Source organism: Micrasema longulum, unplaced genomic scaffold (genome assembly GCF_059751315.1).
Source record: "Micrasema longulum isolate JH-2025_06_02 unplaced genomic scaffold, ASM5975131v1 h1tg000529l, whole genome shotgun sequence".
Classification (NCBI taxonomy): Eukaryota; Metazoa; Arthropoda; class Insecta; order Trichoptera; family Brachycentridae; genus Micrasema; species Micrasema longulum.
The window spans coordinates 466,025-491,577 of NW_028277726.1; the positions used below are offsets into that span (position 1 = coordinate 466,025).

The following is a 25,553-nucleotide window of genomic DNA, read 5'->3' on the forward strand; positions in this document are numbered from 1 at the left end:
TGCAATTGTTTTATTGTTATAAACCTTCACATAAAAATACCTTCAAAAATATAAAAATAAGTGATAAAATTAATTCGATATAATTTTATTGAGTAAATAGAAACTTTTGGGAATGATTTTTTGAACAGTTTTATAAAATAAATACTAAAAATGATAATCCTAAGCGACAGCAGTTGATAACATGCATATTTCACAATGTTTTTATGTGAATGTGAAAAGTAATATAAAATTTAAAAAATATTTTTTGTGAAGATACTATTTGTGGAATATATGGAAATATTTTAGTAAACTCAGAAATAATTTAAGTACGTTTCACCACACAATGCGTGTGCGTAATATCAACAATGTATTATTGTACAGCCAGAGATGTCATCAAATATTAACTATCACAGTTGTATCTTTCCAATGATTTTAATTTTATAGTTTATTTAAACAGTGGCATTGAATTGCAAAAAAAATAATTGATCTCTATGAAACATCTACCAGACAATATTATAAATACTTGATAGGGAATCATAATGAGGAACTTCAGCCTTACGGGAAATGGGATACAAAAATGTTTTCTTACGTGCGGTAAAAATTAGAGCATTAAATTATACGGCAAAGTTCTCAAATGTACGAAAAAAATATAAGGTGAGACGAGAACTTGAGACGTCACACGCAGATTAATTTCAGATAAACAAAACTTGAATAAATCATAATACGCGCTAATAATACGATACATAAAAATAAAAAATTTGGCTTAGTTCAATAGTCTTTTAACAAATAAAAAAAACCACTGAACTTCCTCATTACTTAAATAAACTGCGAAATAAAATGAGGTAAGTTTCTTACATCAGACAAAGGCATTTGGATACATTTATGTATTATACTTAAATTTAAGGTTATTTTATCAATATTAAATTACAAATTTTTAATGGCTGGTTGATTTTGATTAGTGGCAGTTTATTTAGTAATTTTAAATACACATGTAACCTTAGAGTTATTACTCTAAGGTTAAGATTATTATCTAATAGTCACACATATGTAGAAAAACCATTCTATGATTGTTGACCACGAAGTTAGCTACATATTACAGAAATACAACCGGCAGTAGGAACTTGGGTAGAAAATTTCAAGGGCTAACCGAAACTGTCCATTACACGTTTGTTTTTAAACTAAGAACCAAACCAAAAATTTGGAACCCTTTTGTTCTATGCAATAGAGCTTAAGGGCTTCTCTAGAGAAGTATTACTTTAGTACATAACATTTGTTATCACCTTCAAATAGTACATACAATACTAACAATTGCAGATTTAGTGAGAAATGCTTTAACTGGTTTTAAGTGCCACAAGCACATTAAAGTGCTCTCCGTTTTTGTGCTCGGAGGGCTGGCCATACAAAAATGGCGTATAAAGACACACCTTTGTGAGCGTCGAGGTCAAGTATTTTGAACGACTTTAGATTTCGTACATTCGGGACATCTATTAGAAGCTTGACGAAACACTAGGACACGAGGAATTGTTGAAATTATCAACAGGACAGCGGTTCCAATGATTTTCTAAAAATTACCTAAAATTTTTCAGCCTGCTGGGAACTGCCATAGCAATACCTAGCGGCACAGAAAGATTAAAAAAAGAATATACCTATTTTATAATTATCATTCAAAGGTGTATACATATTTGCTAAGGCGGCTCTACAGGCTGGCAACAAAATCGCTTAACTGCCTACACATTAGCGAGTCATTCAGTATCTGTCTGTGCAAGCCAATGTGTGGACGCCAAAAGTGCACAAAAAATCACATACGCCCTTTCTGGTAGATCGTAGCGTACTAAAAGATGTTCCGACATGTGGACGCCTTCAGCCAGCGCTCTTTGATCTGTGTTGAAAAACCGACAACAGATGGATCACGAGCCAGCACATGTGCCAATTCTGCCAGCCACAAATACCCCCTTAACATGTTCGCCAATACGTATTTGCCAACGTATTAGCCAACGCCTTTAAATAACACGAAATAAGGCAATATAAAATTGTGGAAAGGCATATGTAGGTATAATACGTACATGAGATTACTGTACATAATTATAAATTAAAACAGTGAAATCCCATTTGAAAACTTGAAGCCAACAATTTCTTTATAATTTTAATAATGTTCAAAAAAAAATTATTTTTGGTGTTTTTCTACATAGTCCAATGACTTAATAATATATCGGTAGTCAAATGGCAGAAGGGACCATCTGTAATTTTCTAAAATGTTCAGGAGAGCTGAAATACGTCTCAATTTCAAGACTTTAATCCACAAACTAAAATATTTTAGTGTTGCTTTTTAATCTCTACTTTGGTACAAATTAATTTGTCAGCATGCGTCGCACTCCGAGTATAAACTCAAGTTGGTACATGATTACAACACCAGGTTTACTAGTATGGAAGGGCTAGCTGTTCCTAGATACTGCAATAAATATGGCAAAAGGACACTGCAATACAGTATACCTAAAATATTTAATATGTTACCAAACAATATTAAAAATACTGAGTTAAATACAGGAGTTCGACGTTTGCTCAAATTATGGTTATTAGAAAAAAGTTTTTTGTATTAGTGATAGTTTTTAATTTTTCAAAATGTAATCTGTAATTGTTTTTCAAGTAAAATTATTGTTAATGTAGGCTAAGTGTAAATAATTAATGTAATTTATAAGAACCTGCTGACGAGTTGTATGTATGCAACTCAGCAGGACTTTAATTTAAGAATTTTTTGTAAATATTTTTGAAAAATAAATAAAAAAAAAAAATATAAAAAAAAATAATAAATTACCATTCTAAATGACGCTGATTTTTTTATTTTTTTGCTGCGTGTATTTACTGAAATATTAATTAAAACTTTTGAAAAGTAAAACATTGACAAAAATACAGATGGTCAATTCTGCCATCTGACTACCGATATACACAGTTGATTTGATGACACCTCTCTTAAGGTAAATTATGTTAAAACTCGTATTTCACATACAACCTGTTTACATAAAAAATATTATTAACTTTCATATTAAAAGTTTTGAAAAGTTGACGGTTGAAAATAAGATACATGTTTTATTATTGTTATGCAACTCAAATCAATTGAATTATATGTATATAGATAAATAAAATATACACAATATTTACAAAGTCTTTCAGTCTTGCATCTACTTGGGTTAAAATAAGATACAAACATATTATTTATTTATTTTAACAACCCTGTAATAAATATACTATAATACATACATACCAAGTCAATGTATGTATATTTTCTATCTACTAAGAAGATGGGCAAGGTATTCCAATAGTATACAATAGTATTTTCATTATAACATAGAATTATTATGTATAAATAAATACACCTACGCTTCTGTTTACAAACAAACCACAGGAATTATTAATAGTCATAGTGAGATGAATGATGAGAATATTTATTGAGTTTATATTACAGGATTATTATAAATATTACACTATTTTTTTAAATATATTATTGCTTTCATAGCAGTTTTATTTGTTAACACCAGATTTTGCAACACTATGACTTTTCCATGAAAGTAAAAAAAAAACAACAACGTGTTTTCATATATGTGTTGATTCCAAAAGCGTGTATTTTATACATATTTTTTTAGCTTTTAACATATGTAGTTTATAAAGAAAGAAATATCAATGCCTTTTTAAAAGGTTCAAACTTAAAAATGTAAAAACAATGCGAAAGGTAGATGCTTTTAAAAATGCTAGTACGTATATTTGATAATCTCTGAATACAAAATGTATTTTTTGGTCTATATAAATTAAGGTTTTTAAATAATGTACAACCCTTAAGGACGCATCCTCGGAATTTTCTATTGTAAAATTATTATTCCTAACAAGATGCGCCAGAAGGATATGAATCATAATATACATAGTATGATTTTATAAAAAAATATTATTTTCGGATCTGTAACAAAAATATAAATATTATTATTTTATAACTACGTGTATTAATGTTATAATTTTAAATTGTTTAGTATATTCTGAAATCACTTGTGACATTTTTCTTTTAATGTTAATATTTATTTTACAACAAAAATGCAACATTGGAATAAGGTAATTAAAAAATATATTTTTTATACATACATAAATAAATATAAACAATCTGTTTGTAGTAAGGTAAATTGAGAATTTTCACATGGACATACATAGGCAATAAGAATTCTCATTGTGCCCATTATCAATGTAAATTAGAGATGGAGTAAAAAAAAGTGTACAAATATGGCGTCAAATTAATTCTGATGTTTCAAAATTCACATTATTGCTTTATGGTATTTATTATTACTATTAAACTTTTAATTTATAATTTCGAAAATGCCAATCCACCACCTCAAGGATAATAATTAGAAACAAGGAAGATATATTAATTAGATTTTTTCATTATTACGTATTAAAAAAAAATCACCACATTTTTAATGTACATGTTACTTATATACACATGTAGTTCCAGTAAAAACCCAAAAAACTAAACAATCATCCTCGTTTTTGGACTATTGAAAATTGTAACAAAAAACTATTTTTCATATTATCCTTACTGATAATGTTCCCCTTTCATAAACAACGTGAGAAATGTTTATTAAAAATATAATTATTTTGTCTTATTAAAATGCCACAAATAAAAAACTTACAAAATGCAATGCATTATGTTCGATAGTTTTGGAAGTGAGTTTAATTTCTTCAAGAATATGGATTTATTGCATCATTTTATACCTATATACCACAATGCTGATAACTCCGATGGCAACAGTAAATATGGCCGTACCCCACAGAAGCATCTGAAAAAGAGATATAATATACTTTCTCTCGGCAATACACTCCACTCCGCGGATAAACAATATTTTACTTTAAACGTGTCACAATACTCAAGAGCACCAACGGGATTTCATCACACCTAAAAAGAATGAAAAAAACCTTATGAAACTCGCCATTAACTATTCTATTAACAGAATATTTTCCATGCAGAAAGGCAAGTTCTTTGAACTAGATATATATGTTGTAACTATTGGTTAATAATACAAAGGGCAAATCCATCAAGATTTTCATCAGTCAGTTTATAAAACGAGAACTTATCCATCAGCAGTTAAGGAATATAAATACATTCCGTTTAAAAAAGTAAAAATTATATTCCCGAAATAAAAGACCCTGTTATAAAAAATGTCTAAATTCAAGTAGGTTATGCATTCAAGCAGACAATTGAAAAATACATCAAGAAAACTGCTGCAAAAAATAATGAATCTATTGAAAATATGAGAGTATTGTTTGCGAACACGGCTCGTTCGAATATATGTACGTGTATTGAAACGCACTGTGTTTGCATATAATACCTTCATATTATGTATTGTTTTTCATGCATAAAGAAATTGGCTTTCTCACAGTAAAGCAACAAATAAAATATAATATTTCAGTTTTCATGAATAAAATAATTAAGGGGTTAATTCAAATAAATACAAAAAACTTTAACCAACAATGCCATACAATGAGGTGAAAAACAGAATCTCAAAACTCATTGTACAGGAGTTTAAAACTGTACAATGAGTTACCTGAAAAAATAAATCAAATAGAAAGTCTTTAAATATTTCAAAATTATTAAAAATAATAAGTCCTTGAAAATTTGGATTTTAAACGTGATGTAATCAAATGTTAACATTAGTTCTTAAGATGTTATTAACTAACATAATAAATCATTAATGAATAAATATAATGAAAACATAATATTATATCTTTGAAATTTAAGTGTTAGCAAAGAAGGAATGTAGAAGATTATAATATTATGATACTAAAATATGATTTTTAACATAAACATACCTTTTTCTTGCCTCCACCGTCTTTGGGTTTGGGATTCTTATCTGCTGGCTTCTTGTCTTTGGGATCACTGCTTCCCATCATCTTCCTTGCCAGGTCTCTCTCCCTCTGGCCGTCCTTCTTCTCCCGAGCCTCCAGTTTGGCTAACTCGGCTAGGAGAGACTTCTCCTCAGGAGAGAGTTTGATCGCTGCACGAATCGCTTGCAGCGCCCCTTCCACGTCATTCTTCTGTGATAGAATCTGTTGAGAGGAAATTTGTGATCTGAGAAAACGATAATCTCGCTCCCTCAAGGAAGAACTTGCCCGAAACACAGTTTATAAAATAGATAATAGAGATATTAAATTTCAAATATCGCGTCTCTGCCTCCTGAAATATATTAGTTATTTTTTAAGTTTAAAAAATGTATATGCTAGTTTTAAGAATATTAAGCAAGTTTATTTTAGGCCTTGACAGAGGAACAGTTGTGTTCAGAATCCAGTTTCCGTAATTATTGTATTGAATGATTTTGACCTAAATTAAACATAAAATAAATTGTATAAATATTAATTTCATTGAAATAACCTTTCTGACCACCAAGCTGTAATTTATTTTATTTTTAATACGGTTATTTACATAAATACATGATTCTGCTTTTATGTTCATGTCCCGACATGCTAGAAATAAAATCCATGTTATGTCGTGACTTACAGATGAGAAAAAAATTAATTATTTGTAATAAATTACTATAAAATCAGCACATAAGCATTTTTTTTTGCATAAATGTATTTTAAATTGTACACGCAATTTTCTCACCTTTCCTTTCCTGAACAAGGCTTTAACATTATCTGGTTGGCAACTTATCACAGTTTCTACACTATGGAGAGCAGCTTCGAATGATCCTATCTTCATCTGTGCTGCTGCCATATTGTTGTACACCTTAATTCTATCTGATAATAGAGAGTGCAACTCGTCTGTTGTGGACTGAAAAGGGAAAATAAAGTTATCAAACAGATTTGTATATGCCTTCATATTGATCCCACGGGGTATTAAATTTAAAAAAACATTACAAAGTTAGTACGACAACATTTTTTTGTAAGGACACCAATAATTTTATTTTATTTATTTATAATAAGCCCTTTAGGGTGGCATAAACATATGATAAGGTCAAGTCACGACACATTTTGTCCGGTTAGTGAAGTCATCATTATTTTTTAAATTTTGATTTTAAATTAGTCTAATATTATTTTTCAAGAGTCAGGTAAGCCATTGTAGTGTTTAAGTCAATTGAATAATATTTTTGAATGTCCTGCATTTGCTCTTACTTTTCTAATGTGGTAGTTTTGTCGATGTTTGGTATTATATTTGTGTACTGCCAGCATTTTTGGTTACTGTTATGTCATCGTCTTGTATGTTTCACAAATTTTGTGCACACGTTTTACTCTCTCAATTTTTGTCAAATATTTATATTTAAACAGTTCAGTCGTTGGGGTCAAGTAGGGAAAGTTGTATATTAGTTTTATGATTTTATTAATGAGTAAGATGTAGTTATTATTTTTATATAAATACTACTACTGACTTAATAGCATTTTCTATAAATGGTGTCACACAATTTCTTATATTTAAAAAATAAAATACTTTACACTGTTACACATTTGGTCAGGGGTCCTCAAAAAGTCACTTTCTCACATATCAAATCAATTATTATCAGGAACATTTCAATAAAAAAAAACATTTTTCCCAAATAGGTGGATTTTATAGTAGTGGCAACGAATACTTACAACTAATTCTCCATCAGGAGTGGGGTCAGTGATGCCCCCTTTGGTCTCATCCAGGTACTCTATAGCCCGACGGTAACTTTGTATTGCCAACGCTGGCTCCTGCATGCTGTACCACCAATTACCGCGTTCTCTCTTCTTATTCCTGAAATTATTATAGTAAGGAGCGCTGGATACAGATCAGTTAAATGTCACACCTCAGCATATGGGTTATATTTAGATTACCATTTATTTGTTTCAAAACCAATCCACCAAGCAAAAATTTACAATTCATTTATGTCGGAGAAGCAAATAATGAAATTAACATGTTACAACAGAGATGAAGAACATTTAAGAGAAGGTAATATAGAAGTCTAGGCGTCTACAGGGCTTATGACCTGTCAATGGCTGGTTTAAGTGGCCACTTTACACACTGTGTAACATTCACCATTCTGCCCATATTTGAACATCTATAGCCCTAGGGAGTCGAATCCAGTCCTTGTCTACAAAAATTTGGACAAACTCAAAATATTGTTGAATAATGAAATAATTGCAATAAGATAAATAATCACATTTGATCAAAAAACAAGTGCCGTAAATTTGGATATTGTACCTTACCTAACCTAACCTAACACATTGATATAGGGTAATTAACTCAATTGCGGGTATGTCTGGAATATCTGTCATAATCGTCCCTCATTTGGGAAATGACGGCTACAGATGTCAGTCCAAAAGACATTGGTAGTGAAACCAAAAGACATTGGTAGTGAAAAGACAGCTATAAACTGAAGTAATTATATGCTAAGAGGAGATATTGTGTCACAATAGCTTTTTCGTAAAGTTAAAGAGTTTTATATCACATTATTGTTTATTGTAATGTAATGTCTACCTCGTGATTTAGTAGTTAATGCATTTGCCTTCTATGTATGAGTTCTCGGTTTCGATTCTCAACGAGGATATGATGACTGAATGACTTCAGATCAAGACAAATCTATAAATGTCTGTCAAAATCTTCGGAAATCTACCAATGTCTACGCATTCTTGTTTGATGCCTCTACAGCAGAAGACCAAATACTCAGTTTTTTTAAGGCAAAAAACTCTCAAACACAGTAGAAAAACTCATAGCCAAGTTTTTTTTTCATGTCTCGATATTGTATATACCAACTTTAAAAAAGCTTTTGATAAGGTAGATCATGATATATTACTTAAAAAAAAAAAATTTGGTTTCACTTCCAACCTTTTAGCATTCATGTCAAGTTATTTACATTATCGTCGACAGCATGTTACCTACGGGAACCGTATATCTTACAAATACATCTAACAAATTACCTTTTAGCATCCCAAAATACTGTGCTATCTCGTATACTCGCTCCAAAGAAACATCTCTATTTCTTTACAACACGAATAATGTAGTTTTATCAGTTTTACCACGCAATTACCAAATTGAAGTATTATTTTTAAGTGAATTTCAGGTTTAAGTCCGTGCTGTAGATAAATCTAGTAAAATGCTTTGAAAAATCCAAGCATTTTACTAGATTATCTACAAGCAAAAACTTCGTAACTCTAGAAATTTCAATAATGCTACCACAATTCGCACATTGTATGATACACTAGTCCGCAGCATACTAGAATACTGTTCCATAATTTGGGACCCTTATGAATCAAACCACATCCTTGAAATAAAAAAGCGATTTTTGTGATACTTGTACATAAAGAAAATAATAATTATCCATTATTGTATCCATCACTAAACCAACTCCCTCGAATCTCATCGTAAATTTTTTCAAGGGAAACATTTAGTATATTTAATCCAAATATACTGAAAGAGATCAGTTTAAATGTTCCCAATAATTATACTAGAGCGAAATCTCATGCACTGTTTTACACACCCAGAAGCCGTACAAATGCAAGTCAGAATTCACCCATTATTAGGGCAATTCGCTTGCTGAATATGGCTTCTGCGGATAATATGGAGAAGTTTTTCTGTACATATCGACAGTTTAGCAGATATCTGCTTTCTATTTATTAACTTATAACTTATATTTGTAGTCTGTATTATGTAATGGGTTAAACAGCCCATAAAGTAATGCAGACTACAATTTGTCAAATAAAAAAATAAAAAATTATTTAAAAAGGTATTTTCAAAAATATTTCGCAGTCTCTGGACTGGCACAAGAAAGATCATCTCCTTTTATGTAACAAAAAAAAATATTGGTGCCCTGCATTTTTTTAATTAGTACAGTGGCCTATGCACCATCAGGTGTGGATAAGGTAATAATTATTATGGACCATACTATTAATGACAAAAAAATATATTACACTCACCCAATTGCTTTTCGTTCTTTAATGGACAATGTTTCAAGATCTGGTTCTGGAACGAATCCTAACATCTCCACTGTATACTCTAGTTCAGAGTTAGGAAGCACATGAGGGGCCATTCCAACTTCTCCGAACCCAAATCTGGGAGATATTTTAAGTTCACATATCTCCCCAATATACATTAACCTTAAGACCAGATCGATTCCTTGGATGACCTGCAAATATTTTTTAGTGCTAGAAACAACATCAAAAACACTTCCAATTTGAAGCGGAGGCTTATTAAAATTAAATAAATTAAAATCTGTTAGGTTAATTCAGTGATTATTTTGCACCAAAACAAGGTAAAAAGACCCAATAACGGAGGTTGTATATTAAAAATATGATAAAATAAAAACACACAACACCGAGGCTTCTGAAAATTTATTGAGGCAAGTGTCTTAAGATAAGACTACTGTAACAAGATGACATGACCATTGATATGATAACTATTTACATTTCGTGTATATACAGGGTGTTCTGTAAACCCTGTCACATCCGAAACCATGATGATCAGTATGACTAAGAAGACATATTGGCACATTAAAATATTTTTTTAGAACAAACAAAATTTTAAAAAATAAAATATCAAAAAAAGCCAATGGTTGTTTACTTCTGCAGGGGTGAAACGAGGAGGGGGAAGGGGGGAGTCTGATACTGCGCCGCGCTCCCATCACTTCACCCCTGCAGAAGTAAGCAACCATTTGTTTTTTTAATATTTTATTTTCAAAAATTTTCTTTGTTCTAAATACCTTGCTCATACTGATCATCGTGGTTTCGGATGTGACAGGGTTTAAAGAACACCCAGTATATATAGTTGGATAATTTATATAGCGTCATTTTTGTGACAATCACCCCAAGGGCGCTGTACGATAAATAAATATCCCAGCACGTCTTGCAGCTACAGAGCGCATGGACAGTTGGGATTCTAGTTCCTCGTTTTCAATTAAGATCGATTAAAAATTATAAGAGATAGGAGCTAGATTACAGGACGTCTAGCAGCTACAGAGCGCAGACAGTTAGAAATTTAGCCCCCATTAACACATTTTAAAAATTGACAAATAAATTTAGAGTATTAATGATATTTAAAAAAAATTATAATATGAATAATCAAAAAGGAGTAAGATTACAACACGTCTTGCAGCTACTAAGCGCATAGACGATTGGAATTCTAGACCCCATTTAAAAAATGTAGGTATTTTAAAGTTGATATTTGAAAGCTAGGTCAAAATCGATGTGATATGACATGATGATACTTGCTACCTCCGCTGGTCATTCCCTTTTCTTTAAGGACGACTCTTTAGCTTGGATTTGTATTGAGTGTTATCTCTATATATTATATCTAAATGGTTATTTTAGGTTTTAGGCTCTTCTGGAATATTTTTTTTTAATTGTGACTATTTTATCGGATGAGCGATGTGTACATTATCATTTATACTACATATCGATCCTTCAATAAATCAATTGTGTTATTTATATTTCTTAATAAACAACATTTTCAGACAATAACAGTAGGAGCATTCCATCGTGACTTTAATTCCAGAATTTATCCAACTTGGAGCTGTGTAACAATGTCGTCAGAATTCATACAATAGTAACATATTTTTTTGAAACGAGATGAACAACAATTTTATTGTATTGCTTTCAAAAAAAGGCTAAAAAAGTCAATACATTTTGTGTAATTATTATTTGACTGGTGGGACACTAGAAAATCCCAATAAATACCTTAGTGCATTTGAAGACGAATTTAAGCCAAACTACTCAATATTAATGATATTTTTGTGTTGTATGCATGTAATATTGAACACTTATGTTTTAATAAAATAGTATAATTACAGTTGTAGAATATACAGATTAAAAAAATATTTAGCTAAATTTTATTATTAAATTAAAGCGATAAATGGAAATTCTAAATTTATGTTACTTTCCCACTTTACATGGAATGCCCCAGTAGTGAATTTTGAGTAAACAATAAAGATTATTTAAATAATTTTGGACATACATCACCATCACCAAGTTGGACTTCAAGATTATCTTGTTTTTCTATTACTGTACCGTTTTTCAAACGCCCTTCAAAACTTATTCTACAAATGTCATTCCTTTCTGGTCTCCCTTCATCCTCATCCCCTTCCTTCGTCACCTGAAAAACGTATTAAAAATATAAACATTTGAATTTTATTTCTTACATTTGGATATAAAAATACAGTGAACAACGAAATATCAACAATCTGTAATGAAATGGGCAGGGAAAAATACTTATATCTCGGTTATAAATTTACAACATTGATTTGAGATTCAGCAAAAAATTTATTAAATAATTCAATTCAGCTCGATAAAGAACATGTGCTTTAAGAACCTTTTTCATTAAATTTCCGCTACCGAGAACGTCCATCCATTCTTCATTCTGGGGTTTAGTGATTTTCTCATCGTTTGTATTTTCAGCCGTGTCATTAACCACTCCTAGATCCTCAAAAGAGCTGCTGTCTGATTTATCAATAGTCGAACCCGACTCGCTCATTGCGAAATATTATAATGACAACTGATTTATTAAAGCACGCACTAGGTTAACAACATCGAGCAATACACAGACCTTACGAATTTTTAAACAATATAAAAATGGTGTATATATTAATGTAAGGTAACAATAAATATATATTTATAAATATTATTTTTTTAACAGAAAGAATTCGGATTACGATTACGATAAAGCACAGATTATATAGTACAAGTCGATAAAGCGAAATGAAACCACAGATTATATAAATGAAGCAATAATTTTTGACTTTGCTTGACTTGACCAGAGACGTGACCACAGATTACTAATACTAGACTTGACTTCGCTATCGTGAAATACACAGATTATACGAGAAATGTGCCAAAGACATTGGTATTCAGGGTTGCCAGACTGGATCAAGCGAAAATAGGTAGATCCAGAAAAATAAATTGGTAGATTTCGGCAGATTCGGTTGGAGAGGAAGGGGGGGAAGGGAGCAAAAATTAATTTAACAGTTGTTCAAAATAAAAAGCGCCATTTCACCTAAGGCCGTTGTTTTAAATAGTCGAAAACGCTTGATAAATGAACAATTAAAAAGAAAAAGACTGCAATATGTGAATCACCAAAATATATTGATTCCGGCTCGCAAAACTGGCCCAGAATACAGGTAAATATTGTTTTATTACTTCGAGGTTTGTTTATTGTTGCGGCATTACCCAACAAACAATGTATATTAGATCCGATGCCAACATGGCTTTTGAAAAAATGCATTAACATATTAGCTCCATTTTTAACAGATTTATTTAATACATCCATGGAGCGCAGCATTGTTCCGAGAGCCATAAAAAAAGCAAATGTAACTACACTTTTAAAAAATTCACAACTAGATGTGGAAGATCTTTCCAGTTTTCGCTCTATTTCAAATCTTCCCATCGTATCAAAAATACTAGAAAAAATAGTTTCTCATAGGCTCGTTAACTATATCGAGCGGAATTTTTTATTTTCGGTAAGGCAATCGGCATACTGACGTTTTCATTCCACGGAGACGGGAGTGATAAGAGTACTGTCTGACATTATAACGGCGGTGGACTCTGGTAATATGGTGTTGATGGCTCTTCTGGACATGAGTGCTGCATTCGATACTGTAGACCATAATATTTTGCTTGAACGTCTGGAGAAAACTTATGGTATCCGTGATCAGGCACATATGTGGTTCAGTTCATATCTTAATAAAAGAGAATATGCAGTTGTGTTCCGGGGTAAAAGCTCAACCAACTTTCGGGTGTCTACAGAAGTGCCTCAAGGGTCAGTACTCGGACCACTTCTCTATCTCCTTTACACTAAAGATACAGAGAACATTATCAAAGAATGTGGATTGTAGTTGCACTGCTATGCAGATGATACGCAGATTTATTTTTATTGCAAACCAGGCGAGAGAAGTGTGCTTGTCAATTTAATTGATGGATGCATCAAGAAAATAGGAAACTGGATGGCTGAAAACAGACTAACATTAAACCCATCAAAAACTGAACAACTGTGGGTGGCTTCAGCCAGACGACAGAATTTGATCCAGGATACGGCTCTACCTAATGTAGGGAGTACCGCTTTACCCAACTACTGGGAGTTTTACTCAATTCTGACCTATCTCTTGACGCTTAAATTAGTAGAACGATAAGTTCATGCTTCTACCAGCTGAGACAAATAAATGCATACGCAAAAATTTGCCGGTTGATGCCACCCGTCAATTAATAAATGCGTTTGTAGTGTCTAGAGTCGATTATTGTAATGGTATCTATGCAGGTCTACCAATGAACAAAATGACTCGCCTACAATCGGTATTGAATGCCGCAGCGAGACTTATTTTCGGAATCTCTAAGTTCAGTCATATCACTCCACTACTTCGGGAACTACACTGGCTACGTTTTCCACAGAGGGTCGAATACAAACTCTGTTGGCTTATGTATAAGTCACTGCACAACTCGGCTCCGGAATATCTAAGGGAACTATGCATTCCAGATGAACTAGCTGACAGGCGTCTCACGCTTAGATCAGCTACGTCTACGGCGAGAGGAAAAGTTATTATACCTCTACGCAAACAGCGCACTAAATTTGGTGAACGCGCATTTACGGTCGCAGGCCCTATGGCATGGAATGCTCTCCCAGCAGAGGTGTGAGGCTGTGAAAGTGAAGTGATGTTTCGGAAAAAACTTAAAACCCACTTGTTCTCTAAATCATTTGAATAAATCCGTAGCACGTGACAACAAAATAAATTATTTTTATTAAATACAAATTTAAAAGCTTCAATTAAATTAACTTAACAATAGAATTACCATGTAAAGCGCCCTTGAGGTATTTTTTTACGAAAATGGCGCTTTATAAGTTATCCATAATAAATAAATAAATTTGAGGTTATGTTGATATTTTAATATTTATTTCAACAAAACTGTATTTTGTGTAACCATACAAACTTTTCTGGGGTTTAAAGCATAAATGTCGTGATATAAGTGTATGTATCGAAATAAATTTATTAAATCACACTAAGTTACCAATGTATTTATATTTTTTATACATAAAGAAATATCAGTTAAATGTATTTTCATAAAATATATTCAATGATGTATATTAATACCCGTTCTGCAGAAATTCAAGTATTGTGTATTGTAAGCCTGTCAATGACTCGGTATAAACTCCATATCACTCTGTTTTTGCAAACATATCTCACTTCCTCTACATTTATACATCTTCTCACGTAAATGCAAATACAATTTAAACGTAGGTTAAGGATTGGAGCAAATAATGAAAAGAGAGGAATGACGAAATAATATTTTTTAACCAATAGAAAATTATGTCTAAAAGTGGACAGAAAAATCATATTTTACACAAGCAGTCGATAAGAGACGGCCACAGTTTTTTTTTGGAATTGAATACTTCCTGCACTATAACAAATAAAACAGTCAATTCATTTTCAATCAATTTATTAAAAAGGCAAACACCTCTAAGGTGACACGCCATCAAATTTAAAAAATATATATATATTCGTTATTCTTTCATTTTAATGCAATGATGTTAGAAAAAAATTATGTTAACGAACTGAAAAACATATTCTATAACACTGGGGTGGCCAACTCTCTTATAGTATTAGTATTAGTGGTAAGATGGCCATGGTAGTTAAGGTAAGATGACTACACAATATAGGACTTTTTTTTTACCTTTGCCCATTTTCTCTTTCATTTGCCTTTAGTCACATTGCTAAAATTTGTGTTTCCTTTATCGAATAGATTTTGATGCCATATGGGTGACATTTATATGGGGAATCGTACCCAAGACTTTCTCGCACTTCTTACAAACGCGCTGACCACTGCACCATAAGGCTGACATACTGGTTTAGCATCTGAAACAACAAATATGTCATATGAGAGATACTGTATCTGTATGCAATTAAAAACCACGAATTACAGTATTAAATTCACCTAGAAAAAAGTTGGCCATCTCTCCTTAAATGTATAGGAAAGATCCCACCCAATAATTCTTGAAACGGGTTAAAAAATTTTAAATTATTATAAAATTTTATAGTAGCTAAATTTATAGTCGAAATAACCTAGACCTAAAATATAATAAATAATATATTAACATACGTCAATAGCTACGTCACTTAAATAAATTTCAGCTCATAAATAATTTTGACCATTATTAAATACTGAAATGCGAATTACTATTTTTTTCTTCGTTATCTACCGAATTCTATTGAAATTCTACCGATTTCTACACATTTCTTTTTTTCCATAGAACGATATTCAATACAAATAAAACGAACACATATTTTAATAAATTTATTATTTGTTTGGTCACTTAGGTTACCATCCATTGATTGTTAAAAAACTGATTATCTATCGCAGAGATAATGTAGAACTTGATATATCGTATATAAGTATATAATGAATGATACTGTCTTTATTTGGACATATTGCTAGACGTGAGCCAGACAATCTAGAAAAGGCAATAATGTCTGGCCGAGTTGAAGGTAGGAGAAGCCGGGGTAGAATCCCATATAGATGGACTGACCAAATAAAGGTGGCTACGGGGCTAAAATTTGATGAGTCAGTATGTCGGGCTGAGGACGTACTGGAGTGGAACAGACAAATCAGAAGTGTTCATGGTGATCACGATCCTCAGCATTGAGGGACTGACTTGGAAGAAGAATTTAAAAAAATATATATCTCTTTGCCTATCTTATGAGAAGAAATGTAAGGGGCTCACCGTTCATATAAAAAATGATAGAAATGGCTTTTTTCCAGTAAATTATATATTTTTTATTTAAATTTAATTGAATCATTGTTTTAAGCAATTTGTTCAGTACTTCAGCAGTTAGCAGTTTTTATATTAAAAGAACTTAAAAATATGAATTATTAATTTATTTGGCAATTTTGTTAGACAACAAAGTTTGACTGATGATTGTAAAAATGACCAGGACATAGAGAGACAGAGAAGAGTTATCAGCGTCAGGGCCTCTATGCTGCAAGACGCTTCTACCTGCAAAAAAAACTATTTATACCGATTCATTGACAGGCTTACAATTGACAATACTTGAATTTATACAGAACGGGTGTACATCATTGAATATATTTTATGAAAATACATTCAGCTGATGTATCTTTATGCATAAAAGTAACTTAGTGTGATTTAGTTAAATTATTTCGCTACATACACTTTTATCAAAATATTTATGCCTTCAACCATTAAAGAGTTTGTATGGTTACGCAAAATACAGTATTGTTGAAATAGAAATTAAAACATCAAAATAACCTTTAAGTAATAAAACAAGATTTACCTGTATTCTGGGACAATCTTGCTAGCCGGAATCAATATATTTCAGTCCTTTTGGTTTTCAATTGTTCATTTATCAAGCGTTTTCGGCTGTTCAGAACAACGGTCTTAGGCGAATTGGCGCTTTAATTTTGAACAACTGTCAAATTTATTTTTGCCCCCTCCCCCTCCTCTCCGCCAGAATCTACGGATTTATTTTTCTGAATCTACCTATTTTAGCTTGATCCAGTCTGGCAACCCTGATCCTCACAAAACCGTATTTTTTCTATGAATATCTCGTGTCAATTGTCAATTAGGTTCTGTCAAAAAATTGGAATTATTTGAGCTTTCTTACTTTGTTTATTTTGTTAAAATAACATGCAAAAATATGAAAAGCTGGAAAAAATTGGTGAAGGTACATATGGTACTGTCTTTAAAGCCAAAAACAGAGAAACGCATGAGATAGTAGCGTTAAAAAGAGTAAGATTAGACGACGATGATGAAGGGGTGCCATCTTCTGCACTACGGGAGATATGCCTCCTGAAAGAACTTAAACATAAAAATATAGTAAGGCTCTACGATGTACTACATAGTGATAAAAAGCTCACACTGGTTTTTGAACATTGCGACCAAGATCTTAAGAAGTACTTTGATAGTTTAAATGGTGAAATCGATTTGGAAGTTGTCCAATCTTTTATGTACCAATTGTTAAGAGGTTTGGCCTTCTGTCATAGTCATAATGTCTTACATAGGGATCTTAAGCCTCAAAATTTACTTATTAATAAAAATGGAGAGTTAAAGTTAGCGGATTTTGGATTAGCGAGAGCTTTTGGCATACCTGTTAAGTGTTATTCGGCAGAAGTGGTGACTCTGTGGTACCGCCCGCCGGATGTCCTGTTCGGGGCCAAGCTGTACACTACTAGTATAGATATGTGGTCAGCAGGGTGTATTTTCGCTGAGCTCGCTAATGCGGGGCGACCCTTATTCCCGGGCTCTGATGTCGATGACCAATTAAAACGGATATTCAAGCTTTTAGGTATGAATATTTTTGATTATGCATTAATATGAATTATTAACGGCCATAGCCAATTTGTACAAATTATACAATTTATGTACAATGTATATATAAGATACATATTAAGTTTATTAATCTTACATACCTATTATGACGTACACGTAAGCACATTATGTATGTTGTATATGTTAGTCTAAGTAAATTGAATATTTGGTTCATTGGTTATTGTTGTAATGTTATTTATTTATATATTAACGCCTAAAGGGGTGTTACATTTTATATTAATAGTCTTATCTAATTATGTGCATTGATACACCATTTCAGCAAATCTTGATCATTTTTCATTGTAACTTTTGAAAAATGATTATTTCAGTAACAATTCCAACCATTCCATGAATACGTAACTTTATCAACTGATAAATGAGTCAAAACCCGCTCTGGACAGATTCATATGACAAAAATTATAATATCAACCTAAATAAAAGACATGTGTGTATCAATTTTTAATGTTTTAAAAAATCTACTAAATCAGACGACCATGAGTCACAAATCTTGCTCCATTGCGATGAAATATCAAAATAAATATTCATATGAGTTGCAGAACCCGCTCCAACTCATACGTTTCTTGAGGAAAATATGTTTATTGTCATACAATTGTTTTTTGTGATTGGCTCATGATTAGAAAAAGTCTTAAGAATGGGTTTTGTAACTCTACAACTTAAATGTTTTGTTAATTTATATTTTATAACATGTGCATATAGAAAATTTCACCAAATTATTTTTAAATGTCGCCGCCAAATAGTTATACCAGCCACTCTGCTAGGCTGTTTATTAAATGCCGGCATTCAATTAAATGGTTAACGGACGCTTAGCCAAAATGTTGAAAGCAACGTTTAACGAAAAGGCTGAATGTCGCTTTAAAAAAATCATTTTTATATGGGAGTTGCATTATTTTTTACCTTGCTTATAATATACAAGGTTTATATTTTAAAAGAGGATTTTTCTTCAATTATATTACTTTAAATTTATCTAAACTGTTGGGATCAGGAATGATATACTAAAGTGGGCCAATCAGGAACTTCTCAGTATTTGCTCATGTGGAGAGGAAACCACTTAAAACTCTTCAGGAGAAGCCGGCCTGTTAACAGTTAGTAGTCAGCGGGCCTTCCGTTCCACTAGAAGAGTGATCGGCATTTTGTTCCCTACTTTGGTTTATTTTACCAATTGCCTGTAGCTCAATCACAAATAACTATAAGGGTCCTGCTTCTAATTTTCCTTTTGGCAAAGCTGAGCGGGAAATCAGCTAAATCAGGGGCTGTCTTCTTGAGCGTAGCCTCCCGAGCCTTTTCGTCAGCCTTTTCGTTACCAAGGATTCTGCAGTGTCCCCTTATCCAGCCGATGTACACGTCCTGGTGTCTGCATCGTACATTCTGTATATCTGATCTGAGTTATTCCATGGACGCCAGATTTGCAATCTGTCAGGATCGTTATTTCCTTCCATCTGTTTGGTGGCTTCTTTAAAACATAGACCAGGGCTTCTTTTATCGCAAACAGTTCTGCCTGAAAAGCGGAGCAGAAATCGCCAAGTTTCAACTTTCTCGATGGCAACTCTCTGACGCCATCGTAAGGTACGAAAGCTGCACCTGCTCTACCGTCCAAGAGACTGCCATCTGTGAAGATTCTCAACTCTTCCCACGCCGTCCCGGGCAGAACCTGATCATCGTAGTCGTGATCTATCGAATAGCGCTCCACTGGATGAGGAAGTGAAAAATAGTCTCCCACTCCCTGATAAAATCTGTCCTGCGGCAAGTCTTGCAAGGTGAGGTTCTTCTTCACCTCATATGCCTTTGCAAGCTCCCTGATCCTCAGATCGAGTGGCATGAATTATAGTGTTATTTTTTTTCTATATTTTTATTTTATTAATCTTTGTTTTTGATTTTTGTATAAAATTGTAAGATTCAATATGTCCATGTATTTGTAATTTTCTCAAACTGAACGGTTTGGGTAGGTAGGAAGAAATTGCCTTAAGGCAATATGTCCGCCTTTATATGTATATATATATTGTATATGTATATAAAGTGTTAAGTAAATGAATCCACTCAAAACCTGTGCTGATACCAAGGAGATTGTTCTGTATCCCTTGCATGACCTGATGGCTATTTGTCGTTAAATGGAGTTCAGTTTCTTCTGGTTAACTTTCTTATTGACTGCGTCCACCCACATGCTTGAGCCGTACGTGATCAGAGGCTCTACAGCGCCTACGTATATTTGCTGCATAATCTCCGGCGACGCACTCCATGTAGGCTTGGGGGCTCTCACGAGTTTGTTTGTAATGCCTGCAGCTTTTTAAAAGATTTTTTAAAGCTTTTTTCAAAATTTTTGAAAATGGTGCATTAATGGTGCAAAATATTGAAATAAATGGACACAGTCAGCAATAATTATATTACAAAACTGTGAAAATAAATAAAATAACTGTAAAAGGGTGTTTTTAAAAAATAACACTGTCAACGTGTTTGGGCCAATTAAGGTTGTGATCTATGATAAGACCCAACACCTTAAAGTGGTCCACGTAATTCAACTGGACTCCGTTCATGTGAATGGCTGGCTGGCGGTTCTTTCTTTTGGTTATAAACATCGCGTTGGTTTTGTCTTCGGCGAATTGGAGTTTGGCTTTAGAGCCCCTTGTGATAATCTACAGCGCATTGTTGAATGTCGTTTAGCCTCTTTATTTTTAATACAACAATGATAATTGTTTTACTTATTTCGTTATGTGAATTTAGGTTAGGTTAGGATAGGTTGGGTTAAGTTTAATGATAAAAAAAGGTTTTTTTTACTTAATTTAACCCAATCAATCCTACCCGGCGGCTTTTGATTCAGCCGTTTCCTAGGGCTAGCTTTTAACCAGCCGCACGTTGAACGCTGAGCTATATTAATTCATTGAATGAACATCCTAGCCCTTTCAGTTGAGTGGCTGATTTTGTGATTTAGCGGCGACATATACATAATTAAAACAGAAATTTCCTAATGCTTACGGATAAAAGTTATTAAAATAGTAGAACTAAGAAATGTTACGTTTTTTACTTAATAAACTGGTAACACGGAATTCTACTAATTGTCCACGGGTTAAATAAATTAACATACTTAAATTATTATAATAATTTATCTTAGGTACTCCGACAGAGGACACGTGGACAGGAATAACACAGTTACCGGACTACAAACCTTTCCCAATCTATCATCCCAGCATGAGTTTCTCTCAGGTGGTTCCCAAACTGTCCAGCCGAGGGAGAGATTTGCTGCAGCATCTCCTTGTGTGTAATCCCATTCATCGAATATCTGCGGAGGAGGCCATGTCTCACGCCTACTTTATGGACTTAAATCCCACACTCAAGAATGACCGGTCTTAGAACCTTTTGTATTTTTATAAGACTACCTTTGATATTTAGTTGATAAATACGAGTGAGAGTTATAGTTAGAATGCAGGAGAGTTAAAACAAAACCTAACCGGATTTAATCTTTTAGCATTACAGTTTTAGACTGACCGGTTATTGTGCCATGTGAGCTGTCAAATCTCATAACCTAATAATTGTATTAAAGGAAAATGTTCAGAAAGGGCAAAAAACTTATTCAAGCGTTACCTACATCTATCAAAAAACTATTTGAAATGTTGAAAATCTTGCGTATATGTGGATGTCCAGGCTGAACCATTGAAAACCATTTTGCATGTTTTAAAGTACTTAATAAATTATGTTTTATTTTTATTATTGCATAAATGTTTTAAAACAATTTCATAATCTAGCATTTGTTTATTCATGCCTTTGAAATTTATACTTTTCCATTTGATCACTTGAGGCTAACAAACAAAAGTTTGTTTACTATCACCATTCCCTATCCACGCCCAGTGGTGCATAGGGCATTACATCGATACTGCAATTGCAGCGTATCTGAATCATTTTTGTTAGATAGAAAGTAAGGTGATTAATCTTAAGCTTCAGGTGCCAGTCCAGAAACAGCATTGTAGAACCAAGTTTGAAACCCATATTTCACATTCACCCTGCACTATTTGACTGGTCAGGAATATTTATTATCAACTAGAATTTACAGGAGTTATTTATAAAAGCAATGGAAAAAAAAAACAACACCGAAACCTAGTATGTCCCTGTAGCAACTTGATAACCCAGTAAGTTTTTTACCAAGTTTTAATTTGTTTATCGTGACATTCTAGCTTTTGAAGTTGTTATTGAGGAATGAAGTGTTCTTTGCTAGATTTCAGGCAGTTAAATTGTCCCTTATACAAACTGACTTCACAAAAAATTTCAACAGCAATGTATCCTATATAACCTACTAACTACGGAATATCAAAAACGTGGATTTTCAAAAATTTGTCCCTTATTCGGTTTTGAAATTTGACAGCTGATGTGTTTTTTGCATTCTCATTCTTTGTCGATGTTTCAAAGCACATTGAAGCGTCCATTATCAGGGCTGATAAATCCTGATAAAGGACACTGATAAAACATCGGCAAAGTTTCTTACGCTAAGGTGCCAGGCTAAAGACTACGAAATATTGCAATGTAAAAATACCTTTTAAAATAGTAAGTTCATGTTAATATTCATTACAGAAATAAAATTAAAAAAGATACCTAATGTTAGCCATGTCGGGAATCAAACCCGAGACCACTTGAGATGACAGTACTCATTGTGCAAAATATTTTTTTTAAATGAATACTGGTTTTGACAAATGATATCAGCCTATGATAGTATGAAACCTATAAATACCTTGAGAAACCTAGAAATCTTCATTCTGATGAATAAATATTTTTTATTTAAAAAAGTATCTATCACAAAAATCTGCCAACCAAAAAATTTGCAACTTTCCTTCATTGTTCCAGACTATTTATAGTATATTAGTAAAAAATGAATGGATTCTTGAGTTGGGAGAAAAAAATATATCTACACTCTGAACATCTGTGGAGTTAGTGGCCTAGTTCTCCTGTATTTCCTTATTTTAGAAAATGCATCAATTTAGTTGAATATGGATTCTCTACTGCCAATACATGACATGTTTTTGTGGCAAATAATTTTGTGTGGTCAGCCTATATATTATAATACGTGCAAACCCATATAAACAACCCTTTTTCCCTTGTATTTTCAATGTAGATATTATTATTTGTATAATTATTAGTAGTTGTGTCTTAATCTATCTCTACTTAAGTAGTAAAAATGTGTTAATAGGTTGTGTAGACACTTGCCCCAGTAATAACAATACAAAAAAGATAAAACCTGAAACTCAGTTGTATTTCTGAACATTATCAATGTGATTTAACAATGGTATTAAACCAGTACTGATTTAACTGGATTCGGTCACGTATAATAGATAGTAGATAACTTTGAATACTTGGTTATGTAAAATGTTATCTTAACCGGGTGTCGCAATTTCAGAATTTTTGAAGCACTGAAAATGGAACTGATTGCACTGAACAATTTTTTAAATTACATTATATTTTGATCAAGTAATTATTATAACTTTCTTAAACAATTTTTTTTGGTTATAACTTAATTTGAGGGACCTGATTTTTTTTCCGCAAATAAATGACTCAAAGTGACATCATAATATTATAGCAAATATCCTACATTGCCTGTAATTTAAAAAAAAAAAAAATTGCCCCCAAAAAGTTGATTAATAGTAAATGAAAAAAAAAAAAAAATCTACTGAAAACAGTTTACTGCCTAAAAGAATGTTGATAATTTGCTTTTCATTAAAAAAAAAAAACATTATTCGCAGACAAACTTAGTTTTATTGGGATTGTGCAATTCTCAGGTCTACATAGTTCATATAAAATAATAACTAACCTCAATTGTTATAATGAAAATAACCATTATTCTAATTGATAGATAATAAAAATAAATGGAGCTTCCAGCATGTTTTTATTGTTTCCACATTTGTTTATTGTTTCTAGTTATCACTTAATTTCTAGACGTAAGTGTACAAATAAATTGGCAAATTTAGTTGTTAAAATAAGCAAATTGTAATTTTTACCCATAAGAATTTTCTTCAAAATACTCATTTTTCCATTTTTGTTGTACTTTTTAAATATAAACCACTTATTCCTAAAATAAGCAATAAACTATTTTATGTGATTGAAATTATAAGTAAATTGATTTATTATCTATTTTTATTATTATACAAATTATGAGTGAATTATAAAACGTACTGCAAGAAATCATAGAAAATAATATTTTGTAAAAATCGAAAAATAACCGAGCATCACAATGTCTATAGTCACTAGAAATAAAGAGTACCTACATTGTGAATAATAATGGATTTGGTTCAGAGATATACAAAATTTATCTAGATGCTTAAAACAAAATTTGATCTTGAACATAAACTGATTTATTTTTTTATTCTTTCATCTTGCATCAAAAATTAGTTTTGTCTACTGAAATTTTAGACAAAACAGTGACTATAAAATTTGTCAAAAAGTCATTTGATATTCAATAAAAAGTGAGTTATCAACATTTTGTATCTCAATACTTCTGCTAATTCTTAATTATCATTATAAATTTACACAGAAATTAAGTATGAAAAAAAACACAGTAGTCTTTCAGTAATCCGCCACTCGATTATCCGACAATTACTATAATCCGCGATTACTTCTACTAGTTGAAAGCACACAATCATGTTCTATAATTTGCCGATTTTTTTGCCTTTAGACTCGACTTAGTTCCTTTAGAAAAATTGATTCAGAAAGTGATGAAAAACTCAGAACTTAAGCAAAATTATTATTATTATTATTATGGATAACTTATATAATAAAATACCTCAAGGGCGCTTTACATAGTGATTCTATTGTTAAATTAATTTAATTGAAGCTTTTAAATTTGTAATTTAATTAAAACAATTTATTTTGTTGTCACGTGCTACGGATTTATTCAAATGATTTAGAGAACAAGTGGGTTTTAAGTTTTTTCCGAAACATCACTTCACTTTCACAGCCTCGCACCTCTGCTGGGAGAGCATTCCATGCCATAGGGCCTGCGACCGCAAATGCGCGTTCACTAAATTTAGTGCGCTGTTTGCGTAGAGGTATAATAACTTTTCCTCTCGCCGTAGACGTAGCTGATCTAAGCGTGAGACGCCTGTCAGCCAGTTCTGGAATGCATAGTTCCCTTAGATATTCTGGAGCAGAGTTGTGCAGTGACTTATACATAAGCTAACAGAGTTTGTATTCGACCCTCTGTGGAAAACGTAGCCAGTGTAGTTCCCGAAGTAGTGGAGTGATATGACTGAACTTAGAGATTCCGAAAATAAGTCTCGCTGCGGCATTCAATACA

The 25,553-nt window shown here is 32.2% G+C and overlaps 2 protein-coding genes and 1 long non-coding RNA gene across 5 annotated transcripts; 1 reads left to right on the forward strand and 2 right to left on the reverse strand.

Moving 5' to 3' along the window:
• Positions 1 to 2,778: 2,778 nt before the first annotated feature.
• LOC148280835 (peptidyl-prolyl cis-trans isomerase FKBP8-like) lies at positions 2,779 to 12,727 on the reverse strand. 3 transcript variants are annotated; one of them, XR_015822490.1, is made up of 8 exons: positions 12,266 to 12,727; positions 11,912 to 12,049; positions 9,880 to 10,088; positions 7,579 to 7,720; positions 6,614 to 6,781; positions 5,824 to 6,060; positions 4,729 to 4,909; positions 2,779 to 3,925 (listed from the first exon to the last, which is right to left on the reverse strand). XR_015822490.1 is itself a non-coding variant. In XM_088227709.1 (8 exons), the coding sequence occupies exons 1-8, from the start codon at positions 12,425 to 12,427 to the stop codon at positions 3,901 to 3,903; spliced, it is 1,146 nt and encodes a 381-aa protein (XP_088083835.1). In that variant the 5' UTR covers positions 12,428 to 12,727; the 3' UTR covers positions 2,779 to 3,900. The 3 variants fall into 3 exon arrangements, 2 of the variants coding, with proteins under 2 accessions (XP_088083835.1, XP_088083836.1); XM_088227709.1 differs by having other exon boundaries at positions 4,729 to 4,793; XM_088227710.1 differs by having other exon boundaries at positions 2,779 to 4,909.
• Positions 12,728 to 15,704: 2,977 nt separating this feature from the next.
• LOC148280836 (uncharacterized) lies at positions 15,705 to 17,359 on the reverse strand. Its single transcript, XR_015822493.1, has 2 exons — positions 17,232 to 17,359; positions 15,705 to 15,794 (listed from the first exon to the last, which is right to left on the reverse strand). It is a non-coding gene; the product is annotated as an uncharacterized LOC148280836 (long non-coding RNA).
• Positions 17,360 to 17,510: 151 nt separating this feature from the next.
• On the forward strand, positions 17,511 to 22,602 carry Cdk5 (Cyclin-dependent kinase 5). The gene is made up of 2 exons (XM_088227713.1): positions 17,511 to 18,242; positions 21,390 to 22,602. Exons 1-2 carry the CDS (start codon positions 17,585 to 17,587, stop codon positions 21,626 to 21,628), a joined length of 897 nt encoding a protein of 298 aa, XP_088083839.1. The 5' UTR covers positions 17,511 to 17,584; the 3' UTR covers positions 21,629 to 22,602.
• The last annotated feature ends 2,951 nt before the right edge of the window (positions 22,603 to 25,553 follow it).